This window comes from Melospiza georgiana, chromosome 29, assembly GCF_028018845.1.
Source record: "Melospiza georgiana isolate bMelGeo1 chromosome 29, bMelGeo1.pri, whole genome shotgun sequence".
Taxonomy (NCBI): domain Eukaryota; kingdom Metazoa; phylum Chordata; class Aves; order Passeriformes; family Passerellidae; genus Melospiza; species Melospiza georgiana.
In genome coordinates this window covers 6,024,448-6,042,325 of record NC_080458.1, presented here as the reverse complement: position 1 = coordinate 6,042,325, position 17,878 = coordinate 6,024,448, and the positions used below count along the sequence as shown (strand labels likewise).

The 17,878-nt window shown below is 46.6% G+C and overlaps 1 protein-coding gene across 1 annotated transcript; it reads right to left on the bottom strand.

The window, feature by feature from the left end:
- Positions 1–249: 249 nt before the first annotated feature.
- HOXC12 (homeobox C12) lies at positions 250–7,557 on the bottom strand. Its single transcript, XM_058042020.1, has 3 exons — positions 6,978–7,557; positions 6,653–6,757; positions 250–488 (listed from the first exon to the last, which is right to left on the bottom strand). The coding sequence occupies exons 1-3, from the start codon at positions 7,555–7,557 to the stop codon at positions 250–252; spliced, it is 924 nt and encodes a 307-aa protein (XP_057898003.1).
- Between the last annotated feature and the right edge of the window lie 10,321 nt (positions 7,558–17,878).

The window sequence follows — 17,878 nt, the reverse complement described above, 5'->3', positions numbered from 1 at the left end:
AATTCATTCTCATTTCCGTGCCATCCTCAGCACTCCCAAAATTCCCAATTCATTCTCGTTTCCGTCTCCATCTCCCCGCGCTCCTCCTCACCGCTCCGAGTCCTCTCGGGGTCGTTTTTGGGGGGAAAATCTCAATTTTTCAATTTTCCCATTTCCCCCTTTCCCCCTGCGCGTCCCGACCCCGGTTCGGGCGGAATTCCGCCCTTTTCTCGGCCGAGTCTGGGCCTTTTCCCGCCGGGATTTTTGCTCCTAGAAGAAGCCGAGCGCCTGCTCGCGGAGGAGGAGCCTCTTCTTCTTCATGCGGCGGTTCTGGAACCAGATTTTGACCTGCTGGTCGCTGAGGTTGAGGCGGTCCGAGAGCTCGCGGCGGCGCTGGCGGGTGATGAACTCGTTGACGAGGAACTCGCCCTCCAGCTCGGCCAGCTGCAGCTTGGAGTACGGCTTGCGCTTCTTGCGGGAGCGCGGCTGCAGCGGGTACCAGGGCGCGCCTGCGGGAAACAGCGAACGCGGCTCTTTCCACTGCGAAAATGGGGTTTCATCGGAAAAAAATGGGTTTTGCCCGAAAAAAAATGGGTTTTACCTGAAAAAAATGGATTTTACCCGGAAAAACATGGATTTTCCCCGTCAAAAAATGGGTTTTCCCCGTCAAAAAAGGAGTTTTACCCGAAAAAAAATGGCATTTCCCCGTCAAAAAATAGGGTTTCCCCGAAAAAAAACCTATTCTCTCCGTCCAAAAATGAGTTTTCCCCGGCAAAAAATGGGTTTTACCCGAAAAAAAAATGGGTTTTACCGGGAAAAAAACGGATTTTCCCCGTCAAAAAATCAGTTTTCCCCGGCGAAAAATGGATTTTCCCCGGCAAAAAATTGATTTTACCCAGAAAAACATGGATTATCCCCGGCAAAAAATGGGTTTTCCCCGTCAAAAAATGAGTTTTCCCCGTTAAAAAATGGGTTTTCCCCGAAAAAAAACGGGTTTTACCCGAAAAAAAATGGAATTTCCCCGTCAAAAAATGGAATTTCCCCGTCAAAAAAAAGAGTTTTCCCCGGCAAAAAATGAGTTTTACCCGAAAAAAATGAGTTTTCCCGAAAAAAAATGGAATTTCCCCGTCACAAAATAGGGTTTCTCCGTCAAAAAATTAGTTTTCCCCGGCAAAAAATTAGTTTTCCCCGGCAAAAAATTAGTTTTCCCCGGCAAAAAATGGATTTTCCCCGGCAAAAAATGAGTTTTCCTCGGCAAAAAATGGGTTTTACCCGAAAAAAAATGGAATTTCCCCGTCAAAAAATGGGTTTTCCCCGTTAAAAAATGGGTTTTCCCCGTTAAAAAATGGGTTTTACCCGAAAAAAAATGGATTTTCCCCGGCAAAAAATGAGTTTTCCTCGGCAAAAAATGAGTTTTACCCGAAAAAAATGGAATTTTTCCCGTCAAAAAGTAGGGTTTCCCCGTCAAAAAATTAGTTTTCTCCGGCAAAAAATGGATTTCCCCCCCCCCAAAAAATGGATTTTCCCCGAAAAAAAATGGATTTTCCCCGGCAAAAAATGGGTTTTCCTCGTCAAAAAATTAGTTTTCCCCGGCAAAAAATTAATTTTACCCAAAAAAAATGGAATTTTGCCCGGCAAAAAATGGATTTTCCCCGGCAAAAAATGGGTTTTCCCTGAAAAAAAAAATGGATTTTCCCCTGCAAAAAATGGATTTTATCCAGAAAAACATGGATTTTCCCCGTCAAAAAAATGGGTTTTCCCCGTCAAAAAATGAGTTTAACCCGAAAAAAAATGGAATTTCCCCGTCAAAAAAAGGGTTTTCCTCGTTAAAAAAATGGGTTTTACCCGAAAAAAATGGATTTTCCCCGTCGAAAAAAGGGTTTTCCACACCGAAAATATCGATTTTTTCCAGCGGTTTTTGGGGGAAAAAGAGGCGCCGTGTCGGTCTGTAAGGGTTTGCCGAGAAAAGCTTCCCTGAAATGCTCCAGATTCGATTTTTCCTTCTAAAAATTTTACCCAAAATGTCCATTTTTCCCTCTAAGAAAAGCTCCCTGAAATGTTCATTTGGCCGCTAAAAAAACCTTCCCGAAATGTTCATTTTCACGCTAAAAAGCATCCTTGAAATGCTTCATATTCGGTTTTTTTCCTTCTAAAAGTCTTCCTCGAAATGTTCATTTTCCCTCTAAAAAAGCCAAACTTCCCGAAATGTTCATTTTCCTGCTAAAAAACGTCCCCAAAATGTTCCTCTTCTCCCTAAAAAAACTCATTGAAATTCGCATTTTCCCGCGAAAAAAGCATCCCTGAAATGTTTCTTTTCCATAAAAACCTCCCCGAAATTCTCCGTTTTCCTTTTTTTCCGATAAAAAAACTTCCCAAAATTCCCCTTTTCCATAAAAAACCTCCCCGAAATTCTCCATTTCCTTTTTTCCGCTAAGAAAACTTCCCAAAATTCCCCTTTTCCATAAAAAACCTCCCCGAAATGCTCCATTTCTATTTTTTCCCCTAAAATAAGACCCGAATTTTTTCCCCTAAAAAAACCCTTCCCGAAAAGCCTCTTTCCCCTTTTCCCCCTAAAAACCCTCCCCAAAATCTCCTTTTTCCATAAAAACCTCTCTGAAATGTTCAATTTTTCTTTTTTCCGCTAAAACCCTCCCCAAACCCCCTTTTTCCCCTTTTCCCCCCCAAAGTCTCTCTCCAAAATTCCACTTTTTTCCCCTTTTTCCCTTTTTCCCAGTCCCCAAAGCTTCGGGGCCGCTGGAAATTCAGAATTCCCCCAAAAAATGGGGAGAAAAACCCCAAAACCGGGGACTGTCCCCAAATCCCAGCTTTGCGATTTCTGATTTTGGTTTTTTTTTTTTTTAATGATTTCTTTATTTTTCCCTTTTCCCCACCCGTGCCCCCAACCCCGGCTCGGTTTTTCTTTCAAAATCTCTTTTTCCCCCAATTTTCCCTCCCCCGTGACCCCAAAATCTCTCCCCGATGTTTTTTTTTGGGGGGGATTTTCCCGTTTTTTCCCGTTTTTTTCCCGTTTTTTCCCGTTTTTGCCCCTTTTTTCCGCCCCTCCGGCCGCCGCCGCCGCCCCGGCCGCGTTTTTTATGGGAAATTTCTTTTTTTACGGCTTTTCTCTTAAAAGCGGCGGCGGCGGCGGCGGCACCCCATAAAACATTCGGGATTCCGCTGCTACCCCTAGCGGCCTGACCCCACAGCGCCCGGAACCCCAAATTTCACCCCAAAACACCCCAAAAATCCCAATCCCAGCCCTGTCGGGGTTCAGGGTGGAACCGACCCCGCCGAACCCAAAATTCCCCATCCAAAACACCCCAAAATCCCTTTAAAATACCCCAAAATCCTTCCAAAAAACTCCAAAAAATCCCCATTCCTGTACCCCGCCAAACCCAAAATTCCCCATCCAAAACCCCTCTAAAACACCCCAAAACCCCGCTAAAACACCCCAAAACGCCTCTAAAACACCCCAAAACCCCGCTAAAATGTCCCAAAACCCCTCTAAAACGTCCCAAAATCCCGCTAAAACACCCCAAAATCCCGCTAAAACACCCCAAAATCCCTCTAAAATGTCCCAAAATCCCTCTAAAACACCCCGAAATCTCTCTAAAATACCCCCAAATCCCTCTAAAACACCCCAAACCCCTTCCAGAAAACCCCAAAAAACCCCAAAATTTCCTTTTTTTTTTTGCACCTTCGCGCCCTTGCCAAGGTTCAGGGCTGACACCGACCCCGCCGAACCCCGAATTTCACCCAAAACCGGGAAAATGAACCCCAAAAAAATTCGGGTTTTAGGGACCTTGCCACCATTTCCAGGCTCCAGGGGTGGCAGCAGCCCCAGCGAACCCCAAATCCCCTCCAAAAACTCACAAATAAAACTCCCAAAAATCCCTCAAAAAACCCCTCCAAAACAAAGAAAAACCAAAAATCCCCAAACCCTTCCAAATCCCCCAAAAAAATCCCTACAAAAAAAAAACAAAAAAACCCGAAATTCCTCAAAAACACCCCCAAAACGCCACAAGCCCCTCCAAAACCCCAAAACCCCTCCAAAAACCCCAAAATCCCCTCCAAAAACCCCAAATCCGCTTTTTTCAGACCCTGACCATCCCTGTCGGGGTTCAGGGGCGCCACCAACCCCTCCGGACCCCAAATTCCCTGGGAAAACCCTTTAAATCCCCCCAAAAAACCCCAATTTTACCCTTTTTTAGGACCCGAACCCTGCTCTGTGTGTTTGGGGCGACTCCGACCCCACAAAACCCCAAATTCCCGGGGAAATCCTCCCAAAAGCGGCCAAAAAAACCCTTAAAAATCAATAAAGATCCAAAAACCCCAAAACCAACCCAAAAAAAAAACCCCAAAATTCCAATTTTCAGAACCTGACCACCCCGCAAAGCCCAACCCCGCTTTGTCCCCTTTATTCATGGGACAAATATCCTCAAAATCCTCCCGATATCCCCCTAAAAAAACCCTCAAAAACCCCAAAACCACCCCAAAACAAAACAAAATTCCAAAAACGCCATAAAAACCCAAACCCGCCTTTTTTATGGCCCGAGCGGTGCCACCATTTGGGGTGACCCCAACCCCGCTGTGTCCCCTTCATTCCCAGGGACACACCCCAAAAAGATCCTTCCAAAAACCCCAAAACCACCCAAAAAAATCCCAAAAAACCCCAAACCATCCCAAAAAACCCAAAACCACCCAAAAAAACCCCCAAAAAATCCCCAAAAAACCCCAAAAAATCCCCAAAAAATCAAATTTCCGGGCTCTACCATCAGCCCCGCTCCGTCTCCTTCATCCCCAGCAAAATCCCTTCCAACACCCACCAAAAAAAACCATCAAAAAAACCCTAAAACCCCCCCAAAATAACCCCAGAATATCCCAAATCAAAAAAAAAAAAACCAACAAAAACCCAGAAAAAAAACCCAAAAAACCCCAAAAACCCAAAAAAAACCCAAAAATCCCCAATCTCAGGCTCTCGCCAGCGCTCCCCACCTTCAGGGGTGACCCCAAACCGAGCCTGTCCTTTTATCCCAAAACTCCCCCAAAATCCCTCTAAATCCCCTAAAAAAACCCCCTAAAACCTCCCAAAAACCTCTCAAAATCCCCAAAAAACCCAAATCCACCCCAAATTCCCCCAAATTCCCCCAAACCCCCGTTCTGTCCCCGCCATTCCCGGCGCTCGGGGGTGACGGAAACCCCGACGTGTCCCTGGGGAAAATCCTTCCAGCACCCACCCAAAAAAGGTCTAAAAACCCAAAAAAAGCCCCAAAGCTCTAAAAAAATCCCAAAACCCACCCAAAACCCCCATTGCTGTTCTCTCACCACCCCCAAAATCCCCCAAATTCAACCCGAACCCCATTTTCTCAGCGCCTCTCCCCGTCCTCAGGGGTGACACCAGCCCCGCCAGATCCTCTTCCAAAACCCACCAAAATTCCCCTCTGAAACCCCTCAAAAATCCCAAAGCCCTCCAAAAAAACCCCAAAAATATCCAAAAAATCCCCAAAAAAACCCCCAAAATCCCATTTCCTCAGCGCCTCTCCCCGCGTTCATGGGCGACACCAGATCCCCTTCACTCCCGCTGAAAACCTTTCCAAAACCCGCCAAGAAAATCCTCTGAAACCCCAAAATAACCCCAAATAAACCCAAAAAAAACCCCAAAGAAACCCCAAAACCACCCCCCAAAAAAAACAACCCCAAACCATCGTTTTCTCACCAGCTCAGCCCGAGTGGAGCGGTGACACGCGCCCTGCTCCATTCCCTTCATTCCTGGGGAGAACCCTTCCAGAATCCGCCCAAAAAACCCCAAAAAATCTCCCAAAGGAAAATGAAAACCCCAAAACCACCCCAAAACACCCCAAAATCCCCAAAACAACCCCAAATCCCCAAAACAACCCCAAAACCCCCAAAACAACCCCAAAACCCCCAAAACAACCCCAAATCCCGCAGTCTCACCAGCTCAGACCGAGTTGAGCGCCCCGCGCATCCCCTCCATTCCCGGGGACAACTCTTGCAATACCCACAAAAAAAGAAAAATGCCCCAAAATCCCCAAAAATGACCCCAAAACCCCAAATAACCCCAACGAACCCCGAACCCACCCCCAAAAACTCCCCAAAAAATGCAAAACCCACCCCAAAACCCCAACCCCGCTCTCTCAGCAGTTCCACTGGCGCCCAGCGGTGACAGAGCCCGGCCGGGTGCCCTTCATTGCCGGGGACAACTCTTGCAATGCCCACCAAAAAAAGCCCCAAAATCCCCAAAACTCACCCCAAAAACCCCAAAACCCCCCAAACCCCAATTCCCTCAGTCTCACTGTTCCCGCTGGCGCCCGGCGGTGACAGAGCCTGGCCGGGTCCCCTTCATTCCCGGGGAACCCCTTCCCAAAGCAGTCCAATACCCACCAAAAAAAAAAAAAAAAAAGCCCCAAAACCCCCAAAACTGCCCCCAAAAACCCCAAACCCCGAAATGACACCAAAACCCCGCAAAATCCCCGATTTCCCGTTCTCTCGCCGTTCCCTCTGGCTCCGAGCAGTGACAGCAGCCCGGGCGCGTCCCCTTCATTCCCGGGGACAAACCCTTCCAATGCCCAACAAAAACAAACGGAAAGCACCAAAAAAAACCCCAAAAAACCCCCCAAAACCCCAAAATTCACCCCAAACCCAATTCTCTCACCGTTCCCTCCGGCTCCCAGCGGTGAGAGCAGCCCGGCCGGGTCTCCCTTCCCTCCGTCCCCGATCAGCGCCGCTGCCGGGTCCGCCTCCAGCCCGGGGACAAACCCTTCCAACACCCACCCAAAACCCCCAAAACCCCCAAAATTCACCCCAAACCCCATTTCCTCACCGTTCCCTCCGGCTCCCAGCGGCGAGAGCAGCCCGGCCGGGTCTCCCTTCCCTCCGTCCCCGATCAGCGCCGCTGCCGGGTCCGCCTCCAGCCCGGGGCACCCCTTCCAACACCCACCCAAAAACCCCAAAATTCACCCCAAAACCCATTTTCTCACCGTTCCCTCCGGCTCCCAGCGGCGAGAGCAGCCCGGCCGGGTCTCCTTTCCCTCCGTCCCCGATCAGCGCCGCTGCCGGGTCCGCCTCCAGCCCGGGGCACCCCTGCGCCTCCTGCGCGCCGCCCTCGGCGCCGCCGAACTCGAACTTGCCGAACGCCGCCGCGGGGCTGCCCAGGCTCCCCAGGCCGTTCCCCAAATGGCCGCCGCCGTTCGGGCCGTTCGGGCCGCTCCCGGCGCTCTGCGGCGGCTCCAGCGGCAGCAGCGCCGCGTCCCGGCCCTCGCGGCCCTTGCTGTCGCCGCCGCTGTCGCGATAGCAGCACTTGGTGTCGTCGGGGCGGGCGAGCTCGCAGGCGCGGCCGAAGCCCAGGTAGGGCTGCGCGTAGGGCGCGCACGGCTCCGCGGGCGCGGCCCAGGCGGGCAGCGAGGCGAAGTTGTCGCGGCGCGGGTACGGCAGCGACGGCAGCGCCGGCAGCTGCGGCCCGGAGGCGGCGCGGAAGTTGGGGAAGTAGAAGGCGTCGCCCGTGTGGATGTTGAGCAGCGGCCCCACGAAGCCGGGGTTCAGCAGGTTGTGCTCGCCCATGGCCCGCGGGGACACCGGGGGGGAAATGGGGCGAAAGGGAGGAGAAGAGGGAACCGAGGGATCAGGGGGAAAGGCGGGGGGGAAAGCGGGAAAATGGCAGGGAAAATGGGGCGAGAAGGAGAAGAAGGGGACCGGGAAAATGCCAGGGAAAATGGGGCAAAAGGGAGAAGAAGAGGGAACGGAGGGATCAGGGGGACACCGGGGGAGGGGGGGAAAGCGGGGAAACGGCAGGGAAAATGGGGCGAGAAGCAGAAGAAGGGGACCGGGAAAATGCCAGGGAAAATGGGGTAAAACGGAGAAGAAGAGGGACCGGGAAAACGCCAGGGAAAATGGGGCGAGAAGCAGAAGAAGGGGACCGGGAAAACGCCAGGGAAAATGGGGCGAGAAGGAGAAGAACAGGGACCGGGAGGAACGGGGGGACACCGGGGAGATCAGGGGCAATCGGGGAAACAACCGGGAAAACGGGAGGATCGGGGAGAAAACGGGGTGAAGGGGAGAAGAGGAGGGACCGGGTGGACACCGGGGGGAAGAGGAAGGAATGGGGGAGCAGCGGGCAAAACGGGAGGATCGCGGGGCACGGAGCGAAAATGGGGTGAAAAGGAGAAGAGGAGGGACCGGGGGGACGCCGGGGGAAGTGGAGGGAACCGGGGGAAAGCGGGGGAACCGGGCGAAATCAGGGGGGACCGGGAAGAACCGGGAGGGACCGGAGGGAAACCGGGGGAGAGTCGGGGAGACCGGGGAAAATGGGGGAAAACCGGGGAAAATGGGGGAAAACCGGGGAAAATGGGGGAAACCGGGGGAAATGGGGGAAAACCGGGGCAAACGGAGGGAAAACCGGGGCAAACGGAGGGAAATGGGGGAGAGCGGGGACAGAGGGCGGTTCAGCGATCCCTGAGCGCGCAGGAACCGGGGGACACCGGGGGCAAAATGGGGTTCGGCAGCCCCGGGCGCGGGGGGAACCGAGGGGAAAATGGGGTTCGGCAGCCCCGGAGCGGGGGAAAATCGGGGCAAACCGAGGGGAAAATGGGGTTCGGCAGCCCCGGAGCGGGGGGAACCGGGGCGAACCGGGCGGTTCCGGGGCAGAGCGGCCCCGAGCGGGGCTCCGGCGCTGCTGCGGCCGCCGCGGCCCCGGCCATGGGGCGCCGTTAAAAGGCTCGGCCCGCGCCCATCGGCCCCGGCGCCGCCGTCACGTGGGGCCCGCCCGGCCCGGGGGTCCCTCGGTGTCCCCTCCCCCCCCCCCGGTGTCCCCTCCCCCCCCCCGGTGTCCCCTCCCCTCCGCAGCCCAGACAAAACAGCGGCGAGTTCCTCCCGAGTTCCTCCCGATTTCCTCCCTTTTTCCCTCATTTTCCCTCATTTTCCCCCTCCTCTTTCGTCCCCTTTTCCTCCCCTTTTCGTCCTTTCTTCGTCCCTTTTTCTCTCCTTTTTTTTCCCGTCTTTTTCCTCCATTTCCATCCTTTTTATCCTCCCCCTTTTCCCTCCTTTTTTCTTCCATTTTCTCTCCATTTTTTTTCTTCCATTTCTCTCCTTGATTCCTCCGTTTTTTCTCCTTTATTTCTCCGTTTTTTCTCCTTTATTCCTCCCTTTCCCCCTCCTTTTATTCTCCATTTCCCTCCCTTTTTCTTCCTTCTCTTCCCTCCCTTCTTCCTCCCGTTCCCTCCCTTTTCCCACATTTCCCCTCCTTTCCCTTCCCGTTTTTCTCCTTTTCCCTCCTTTCCCCTATTTTCCCTCATTTTCCCTCATTTTCCCTTTTTTTCCCCCCCCCATTTTCCCCCATTTTTCCCCGCCCTCCCAAACCCAACCCGAATTTAATTCCATTTTTTTTTTACCCTTTCCATCCTCTCCGTCTCTGCCGGAACCCCCAAAATCCCCATTTTTAACCCTCAATATTCGCGGTTTTCACCCCAATAATCCCCATTTTTAACCCTCAATATTCGCGTTTTTCATCCCAATAATCCCCATTTTTAACCCTCAATATTCGCCTTTTTCACCCCCAAAATCCCCATTTTTAACCCGCCCCATTCTCGGGTTTTGGGTTTTGGGTTCTTAATCAGCTTTTCTATTCATTTAAAATCATTTCTTCCCCCTTGGAATAATTTTCTGGTCATTTTTTATCGTGTTTTGGTCGTTTCCCGTAATTTTCTGGTCATTTTCGATCCATTTTTGATCATTGCTTCATCGGATTTTATCAGATTTCTTGTTCATTTTTGTCGTTGTTTTATCGTTTGTTCATAATTTTTGTCATCGTTTTGTGTCTTCTCATCATTCTGGGCCGTTTCACACCATTTTCGGTCATTTTTATCTTTATTTTTTCCTTTTTAATAATTTATTGTTAATTTCTGCCACTGTTTTACCATTTTAGATCATCTTTAATAATTTCATCATTCTTTCATCCTTTCTTATAATCTTTGGTCCATCCCATAAAACCGTTGATCGTTTTTCATCACCGTTTTATTATTTTTGTTATTTTTGGACCGTTTTTACCATTATTTCACCTTTTTTTTGCCATTTTTTGATCATTATTTCCTTTTTTCCCCTCATTTTCGCGTCCCCTCAGCTCCGGGGCTGCCCCAGCCCCTTCCCGGCCTCTCCAGGATTTCTTTTTTGGGGACAAATCCTCATTTTATTGCTTTGATTTCCCTTCCTTCATCCCCTGCGAACCCCAAACCCTCAAATTCTGATTTTTCACCCCATTTTCCCCCCAGAAATCCCCCAAAAATCCGCATTTTCCAGCGCCCCACCAGCGGCGCGGAGGGGATTTAATTCAATTTAATTCCATTTATTTTGATTTTTTTCCCATTCCCTTCTTCCGTGGAAAACCAAGGGGGAAAAAAAAAATAAAAATAAAAATAAAAATCGATCCCGGCTCCTTCCAGCGTAAAATAAACTCCAAAAAATCCCCAAAATAAATGGAGAAACGGGAAATAAATGGAGAAACGGGAAATAAACGCAGGGCAGAAGGACCGGCGGCGTTTTGGGGCGGAATTTCCCCTTTTGGCCACTTTTAATCCTTTTTTTTCTTCCCCTTTCCCCACCTTTATTTTGCTTTTTCTGCCCCCGGCCGGAATTTCGAGTTTTCCTCCCCAAAATCCTCCCCGGATTCTCATTTTCCCTCCCGCCGCTCATTTCAGGCATTGCCCCCAAAATAAATTCAGATTTTTCCTCTCCCCTGGAGGCTCCAAACTCCCTCAAAAAACCCCCAAAAAACATCAAAAAATAAAAATAAAAACCCCAAATAAATCAGGTGCGGCTCCTCGGGCGCTTTCTGTCCGTGCGGAGGTGGAAAAACCCGAAATTCTGCTTGAAAAACCCGAAATTCCGCTTTTCTCCAGCTTTTTCCAGCCTGGAGAACTCCGCCCGCTCCTCTTTCCCCCTCGTTTTGGGGCTTTAAAATTTATTTTTCGCGATATCTTTCTTATTTCTTTCCATTTATATTTTCCCCCTATTTTTTTTCTATTTATTTTTATTTTTTTCCCTATTTTGGGACGTCTTTTATTCTATTTATTTTTCAATTTTTCCCCTTTTCTGGGCGATTTTTCTCTATTTAATTTTATTCCCCCTTCCCCCTTTCTGGGGTTTTTTCTCTATTTTTTTATTTTTCTCCCTTTTTTGGGGCCTTTTTTCTCTATTTATTTTTTATTTTCCCCCCTTTTTGTTTCTTTTTTTCCCCCCCTATTTCCCCCCCTTTTTTGGGGCGGTTTTTCTCTATTTATTTTTTTTATTTTTCTCCCTTTTTTGGGGCGATTTTTCTCTATTTATTTTTTATTTTCCCCCCTTTTTGTTTCTTTTTCCCCCCCCTATTTCCCCCCCCTTTTTGGGGCCGTTTTTCTCTATTTATTTTTTAATTTTTTCCCCTTTTTTTGGTCGCTTTCCAAGCCCTGCCAAGGAATTTTTCCCCCTCCAGGTACGAGGCGAGAACCCAAAGCCTCTGGATCATTTTCAATCATTTCCCTCCCTCCCTTTTGTTCGCTGCATTTTTTATTTATTTTTCTGCGAAAAAAAAAAAATTGAAATTCTTCCCCTCCGCCAAAAATTCCCGCCCGGGGCTCCGTTCCCTGCTGGAAAAGGGAATTTCTGCCCCAAAATCCCGATTTTTTCAGGGGTTTCGGGCTCCTGACTTTGGGCGTTTTTGCCCAAAAATCCAATTTAAAAATCGCGATTTTGGGGGCGGCGCCGCGGGCTTGAGCGGGGGAGACTCGGGCTGAGAAAAGCGAATTATTCTGGGGTTTTTGGGGGGTTTTTCCTCATTTTTCCTCATTTTCCAAGCAGGGAAAGCCCCGAACATCCCAAGCGTGGCCTGAGCTCCCGAACCAGAAATAAAAGCCGAAATAAAGCCAGAAATAGAAATAAAAACCCGAAATAAAGCCAGAAATGGAAATAAAATAAAGTCTAAAAACCCCTCGGCGGCGCTCCCGCCTTTCCAGGGGGATTTTTCCCATTAAAATCCCATTTCTGTGCGCTGGGAATGCTCGGAAAAATCACTTTAAAAACCCCGGGGACGCCTTTTGTGAAAAAATAAAGAACAGAAAAAAATCCCAATTCCCGCTTAAATCGCTCGGAAAAACCCCCCGGATTTGGAATTCCTTTTTTAACTCAAAAAAACCCCCGGGGAAAAAAAAAATTGATTTAATCAGCTAAAAAAATAAATGAATATTAAAATGAAATATAAATTTAAAATATATTTTAAATAAATGGGAAAAAAAATAAATATATTTTAGATAAATGGAAAAAATTAATATATATATATATATATTTTAAATGGGGGGGAAAAAATAAAATTAAAATAAATTAAAATTTCCTTTTTCCCCCGCTGCGAAAAAAAAAATCCCGATTTTTCGGCAAAACCTCCCTGGAAAGAGAATTTGGTTTGAATTTTCGCTCGTTTTTTGGGGGGGAAGCGGCGGAAATTGCCAGTCTGGGTGGAGAAAAGGCGAAGAAAAGGAGAAAAAAAGGAGAAAAAAAGGCGATCGCGGCCGGGCCATAAAGGCGGCGCAGTTCAAGGTCACTGCCTCGCAGTAAAAGGGGTCCAAGCAAAGCAGCGGCCGCCAAAATCCCCCAAAATTCCCCAAAATTCCCCAAAATTCCCAATTTCGGCCCAATTCCCGCTTTTTGCAGCTTTCCCCTCCTTTTTGTCCCCGCGATTTTTCTCTTTTTTTTTGTTCCTTTTTTCCCTTTCTCGTCGCGGCGCTGAAAAATTCAATTTTTGGGGATTTTTCCTCCCTGGCGAATTCAATTTATTCCCAGCGCTCGGCTCGGCCCGGAGAGGGGATTTTAGCGCGAGGAATGCGGATTAAAAATGGAATAAATGAATTAAAATATCGCCAATTGCGCCGACTAAAAACGGAACAAAAAAATTGTAAATGTCCCGAATGTCGCCAGTTAAAAATGGAATAAATGAATTAAAATATCCCGAATTGCGCCGATTAAAAAAAAATGAAATGTCCCGAATATCGCCAATTAAAAATGGAATAAATGAATTAAAATATCCCGAATTGCGCCGATTAAAAACGGAACAAAAAAATTTGTAAACGTCCCGAATGTCGCCAATTAAAAATGGAATAAATGAATTAAAATATCGCCAATTGCGCCGATTAAAAAAAAATTGAAATGTCCCGAATGTCGCCAATTAAAAATGGAATAAATGAATTAAAATATCCCCAATTGCGCCGATTAAAAACGGAACAAAAAAAAAATTGTAAACGTCCCGAATGTCGCCAGTTAAAAATGGAATAAATGAAATAAAATATCCCGAATGTCGCCGATTAAAAATGGAATAAATAGATTAAAATATCCCGAATTTTTCCATCCGGAAATTGGATTGAGCCCCCCCAAAAATAAAATTACATTCCGTTAAAAACCCGGGAAAACGGGATCGCACCCTAAAATAAAATAAAATAAAATTAAATTAAATTAAATGGAAAAAATAAGAATTTTCTGCGGGCGGTTCCAGTTCAGGTCCCAAAGAGGGAAATGAATGGAAAATCCCATTTTTTCCCAAATTTTCTCAATTTTTGCCAGCGGAGAATCTCCGGACGGGAAAATCCAACCCCAAATCGGGGAGGGAATTTCGGGTTTGACTCCAGCGCTGCTTTTGGGGCAGAAATTCGAGGTTTTTTCCCTGGAATTCCTAAAAAATCCCCAAAAAAACTGAAAAAACCCCGCGGGATTCTCCGTCCCAATCGCGACCCAAATAACCAAAAAAAAAAAGCGATTTTTAATCCATTTTAATCCCATTTTTTGTGGGAAAAGAGGAGGAAAAAATGGAATTTCTGGGACCCGAGGCGCGGCCGCCAATTCCGGGCTCGGTTCCCAAAAATCCCCCAAAAAAATGGAATTTTCCCCACTTTGAGGCGGAGCAGCCAAGAAAGGGAAAAAAACCAAAAAACAAAAAAACCCAAAACCCAAAAAACCCAAAACCCCAAACCCTGGGAAGCGGCGCTGGAAACGCCTCGGGAAAAATTCCTTGGCAAAGCTCCCAAAAATAATAAAAAATCCTCTTTATTTTCATTTTCTTCTCCTTTTCTTCCCTTTCTTTCCTCTCCCTTTTTCCTCTTTTTATTTATTTTTTTTTTATTTTTCCCCTTTTTAATTTTTCCTCTATTTTTCTCCTTTATTTTCCTTTTTTCTCCTTCTTTCCCCTCTTTTTTGGTCTTTCGGGGCCAAGTTTTTGCAGGATTTTGGGTAAAACGGGAGCTGCACTCACCTGGAGCTGAACTGAGAGAAATTCCCGATCCTGACGGGGATTTCAGCCTTAAAAAAACGGATTTTGGGGAAAAAAAATAAACGAGGAAATGTGGGGGTGGGAGCGGGAATAAAGAGGGAGAAAAAAAGGAGAAATAATGGGAAAATGGGAAAAAGAAAGGGAGAAAAAAAGGGAAAAATAAAAGGAAAAATAAGGGGAAAATAGAAAAAATAAAGGAAATAAGAAAGGGGGGGGAAGGGAAAATAAAAGAGAAAAAATGGGAAAAATAAAAGGGAAAAAAGGAAGAGAAAATAGAAAAAAGAAAGGAAATAAATAGAAATAGAAAAAAAATCGGGTTTAAAGAAAAGAGAAAGAAAAGAAAAAGGAAGGAAATAACAGGAAAAAGAAAAATTACGGGATAAAAGACAGGAAATAAAGAAAGGGAAAACAGGAGGAATGGAAATAAACGGGAAAAGAAATAACAGGAGAAAGGAAAAATAGGGGAAAGGAAGGAATAATGGGAAAAATAAAGGAATAATGGGAAAAATAAAGGAATAATGGGAAAAATAAAGGAATAATAGGAAAAATAAAGGAATAATAGGAAAAATAAAGGAGATCCAGGCCCGGGTTAAGGTAAACCCGGGTTAAACCGAGCCCGGGTTAAACCAGACCTGGGTTAAAGCAAACCCGGTTTAACCGAGCCCGGGTTAAAGCAAACCCGGGTTAACCTAAATCCGGGTTAAACCAAACCCGGTTGAACCGAGCCCGGGTTAAACCAGGCCCGGGTTAAACCAAACCCGGGTTAAAGCAAACCCGGGTTAAACCAAACCCGGTTAAAGCAAACCCGGTTTAACCGAGCCCGGGTTAAACCAGGCCCGGGTTAAAGCAAACCCGGGTTAAACCAAACCCGGTTTAACCAAGCCCGGGTTAACCCAAACCCGGGTTAACCGAGCCCGGGTTAAACCAGGCCCGGGTTAAACCAAACCCGGTTTAACCTAAACCCGGGTTAAACCGAGCCCGGGTTAAAGCAAACCCAGTTAAACCAAACCCGGTTTAACTGAGCCCGGGTTAAAGCAAACCCGGCCCGGGGCCCCCGGACCTCCCCCGTGATGTCAAGGTCAAGGGTAACCCCCGTGACGTCACCGCCCCTGACGTCACCGCCGCCCGGGAGCGAGTTTGGGACCGAAAACCCGGGAAAAATCCGGAACTGGCCGGAACTGCCCGACTTGGCACGAACTGACCCGAAATCTCCCGAGGTTACCCGAGCTGAGCCGAACTTACACGAATCCATCTGAATTTAGCAGAGATTGCCTGAACTGAGCCGAATTTACCCAAATTTACCCGAACAAACCTGAATTTACCCGGATTTACCCGAATTGATCCCAACTAACCCGAACTTACCCAGATTTACCCAAATTGATCCCAACTAACCCGAACTTACCCGGATTTACCCAAACTGATCCAAACTAACCCGAATTTACCCGGATTTACCCAAATTGATCCCAACTAACCCGAACTTACCCAGATTTACCCAAACTGATCCAAACTAACCCGAATTTACCCTAATTTCCCCAAATTACCCGAATCTATCTGAATTTACCCGAACTTACCCGGATTTCCCCAAATTCCCCGAATCTATCTGAATTTACCCGAATTAACCCGAACTTACCCGGATTTACCGAAATTAAATTCCCCGAATCCATCTGAATTTACCCGAACTAACCCGAACTTACCCGAATTTACCCAAACTGATCCAAACTAACCCGAACTTACACGGATTTACACAAATGACCCAAATCTATCTGAATTTACTCAAATTAACCCGAACTTACCCGGATTTACCCAAATTCCCCAAATCTATCTGAATTTACTCGAACTAACCCGAACTTACCCGGATTTACCCAAATTAAATTCCCCGAATCCATCTGAATTTACCCGAACTAACCCGAACTTACCCGAATTTCCCCAAATTTCCCTGAATTTGCCCCATTTGCAATGAAATCCCGAACAGACTAGGGGACAGAATTCCCACCCAATTCCCATTTTCTTCCCGTTTTTCATCGATTTTCATTCACACCAATGAATTCCGAATTATTTTTATTAATTAATTTTAATTCATTGCAATGAATTCCAATTCATTTTCATCCATCCCAATTCATTTTCATCCGCTCCGATTCATTTCCATCCATCCCAATTCATTGCAATGAATTAAAATTCAATTTTCATCCATCGCGATGAATTTAAATTCAATTTTCTTCCATTCCAATCCATTCCAATTAATTTTAAACAATTCTAATTCATTTTCCCCTCTTCCCTCCAGGCGCCGTCACGACCCCGAAAATCCCAATTTTTGCCCCTTTTTCCTCTCCCAAAGTTCATTTTCTCCCTCAACTCGGCCCCAGATCGGGAATTTCTATCCCCAAAATCCACAGAACTCCGAATCAGAAATCCAAAAGATCAATAAAGATCAATTAAGAAATTTAAAAAATCAATCAGAATCTCCTGGCTGGGAGAATCAATTGAGGATTGGAGCTGGAAATTTCCAAGGTTTGGCTCAGAAATCCGAATTTTCTGGGGAAAAATATGAAGGAAAACCCCCCAAAAAATCCCAAATCAGCAGCGGGAGGAAGGATTGGGTAAAAAACGCCCAAAAAAAGGAAATTAAGGAAAGAATTCAGGGATGATTTTGATTTTTCCAACCAAAAATTCATTTTTTCCCATTTGGATTAAACGGAGGAGGAGGAATCCCTGGATTTCCCCAATTTTTCCCACCCAAATCCCCCAAATAATCGCCCTGAGGAGGAATAAACCAAAGGGATTTCTCTGTTTTGTCACTTTTGGGGATTTTTCCCGATTTTGGGGGCTCAGGAATGAAAGTTTGGCCAAGGGAAGGAAAAGGAGGCGCAGGAGGAAAAATCGACCTGAAAATGACAAAAAATGAACCAAAATGGCCAAAAATGGACCCAGAAGTGACAAAAAACGAACCCAAAAGTGACCAAAAAATCAAACTGGAACTGATAAAAAATGAACACAAAAGTGACCGAAAATGAAACCAGAATTGACCGGAAATTACCCCAAAAGTTTAATCCAAATGGACCAAAAATTGAGACAAATTTGATCAAAATCAAAGCCCGGAGTGACCAAAACTGAGGCAAAAAGCGACAAAAATGAACCCAGAAGTGACCAAAAAATGAACCCAGGAGTGACAAAAACCGAGATCAGAACTGACCAAAACTGGAACCGGAACTGACCCAAAATGGTCCTGAAAATGCCAAAAATGGAGCCCAAAATGCCAAAAATGGAGCCCAAAATGCCAAAAATGGAGTCCAAAAAGCCAAAACTTGAGCCCAAAATGCCCCAAAATTCCCATTTTCCTCCCAAGCCCGAGCTCCGTTCCCCACCCTTGGAAGAAAATCAGAAATTTTTCCCCCATTCCCAAATTGCCCCATTTTAAATTTTTTTAATCATCCATTTCTATAAATTCACCGATTTCTCTCCTTCTCCTACAAATGTCTCTGTTTAACCCAAATATTTCTGGAAGTTTCCATCGAACCCTGATGGAAATTTTAATTTAGGGAAGAATTTAAAGGAAAAACCCCAAAATAAAAACCCCAAAATTCTGAATTATTGAAAGCCCGGCTC

What these genes read in the sequence shown, in the direction of transcription:
- HOXC12 (XM_058042020.1), bottom strand. Translation starts at nt 7,557, where the DNA reads ATGGGCGAGCACAACCTGCTGAACCCCGGCTTCGTGGGGCCGCTGCTC. An exon ending in GCTGGGAGCCGGAGGGAACG is followed by an intron (nt 6,758 to 6,977) that starts GTGAGAAAATGG and finishes GGGTGTTGGAAG; the next exon opens with GGTTTGTCCCCGGGCTGGAG. An exon ending in GCTGGGAGCCGGAGGGAACG is followed by an intron (nt 489 to 6,652) that starts GTGAGAGAATTG and finishes TGTTTCCCGCAG; the next exon opens with GCGCGCCCTGGTACCCGCTG.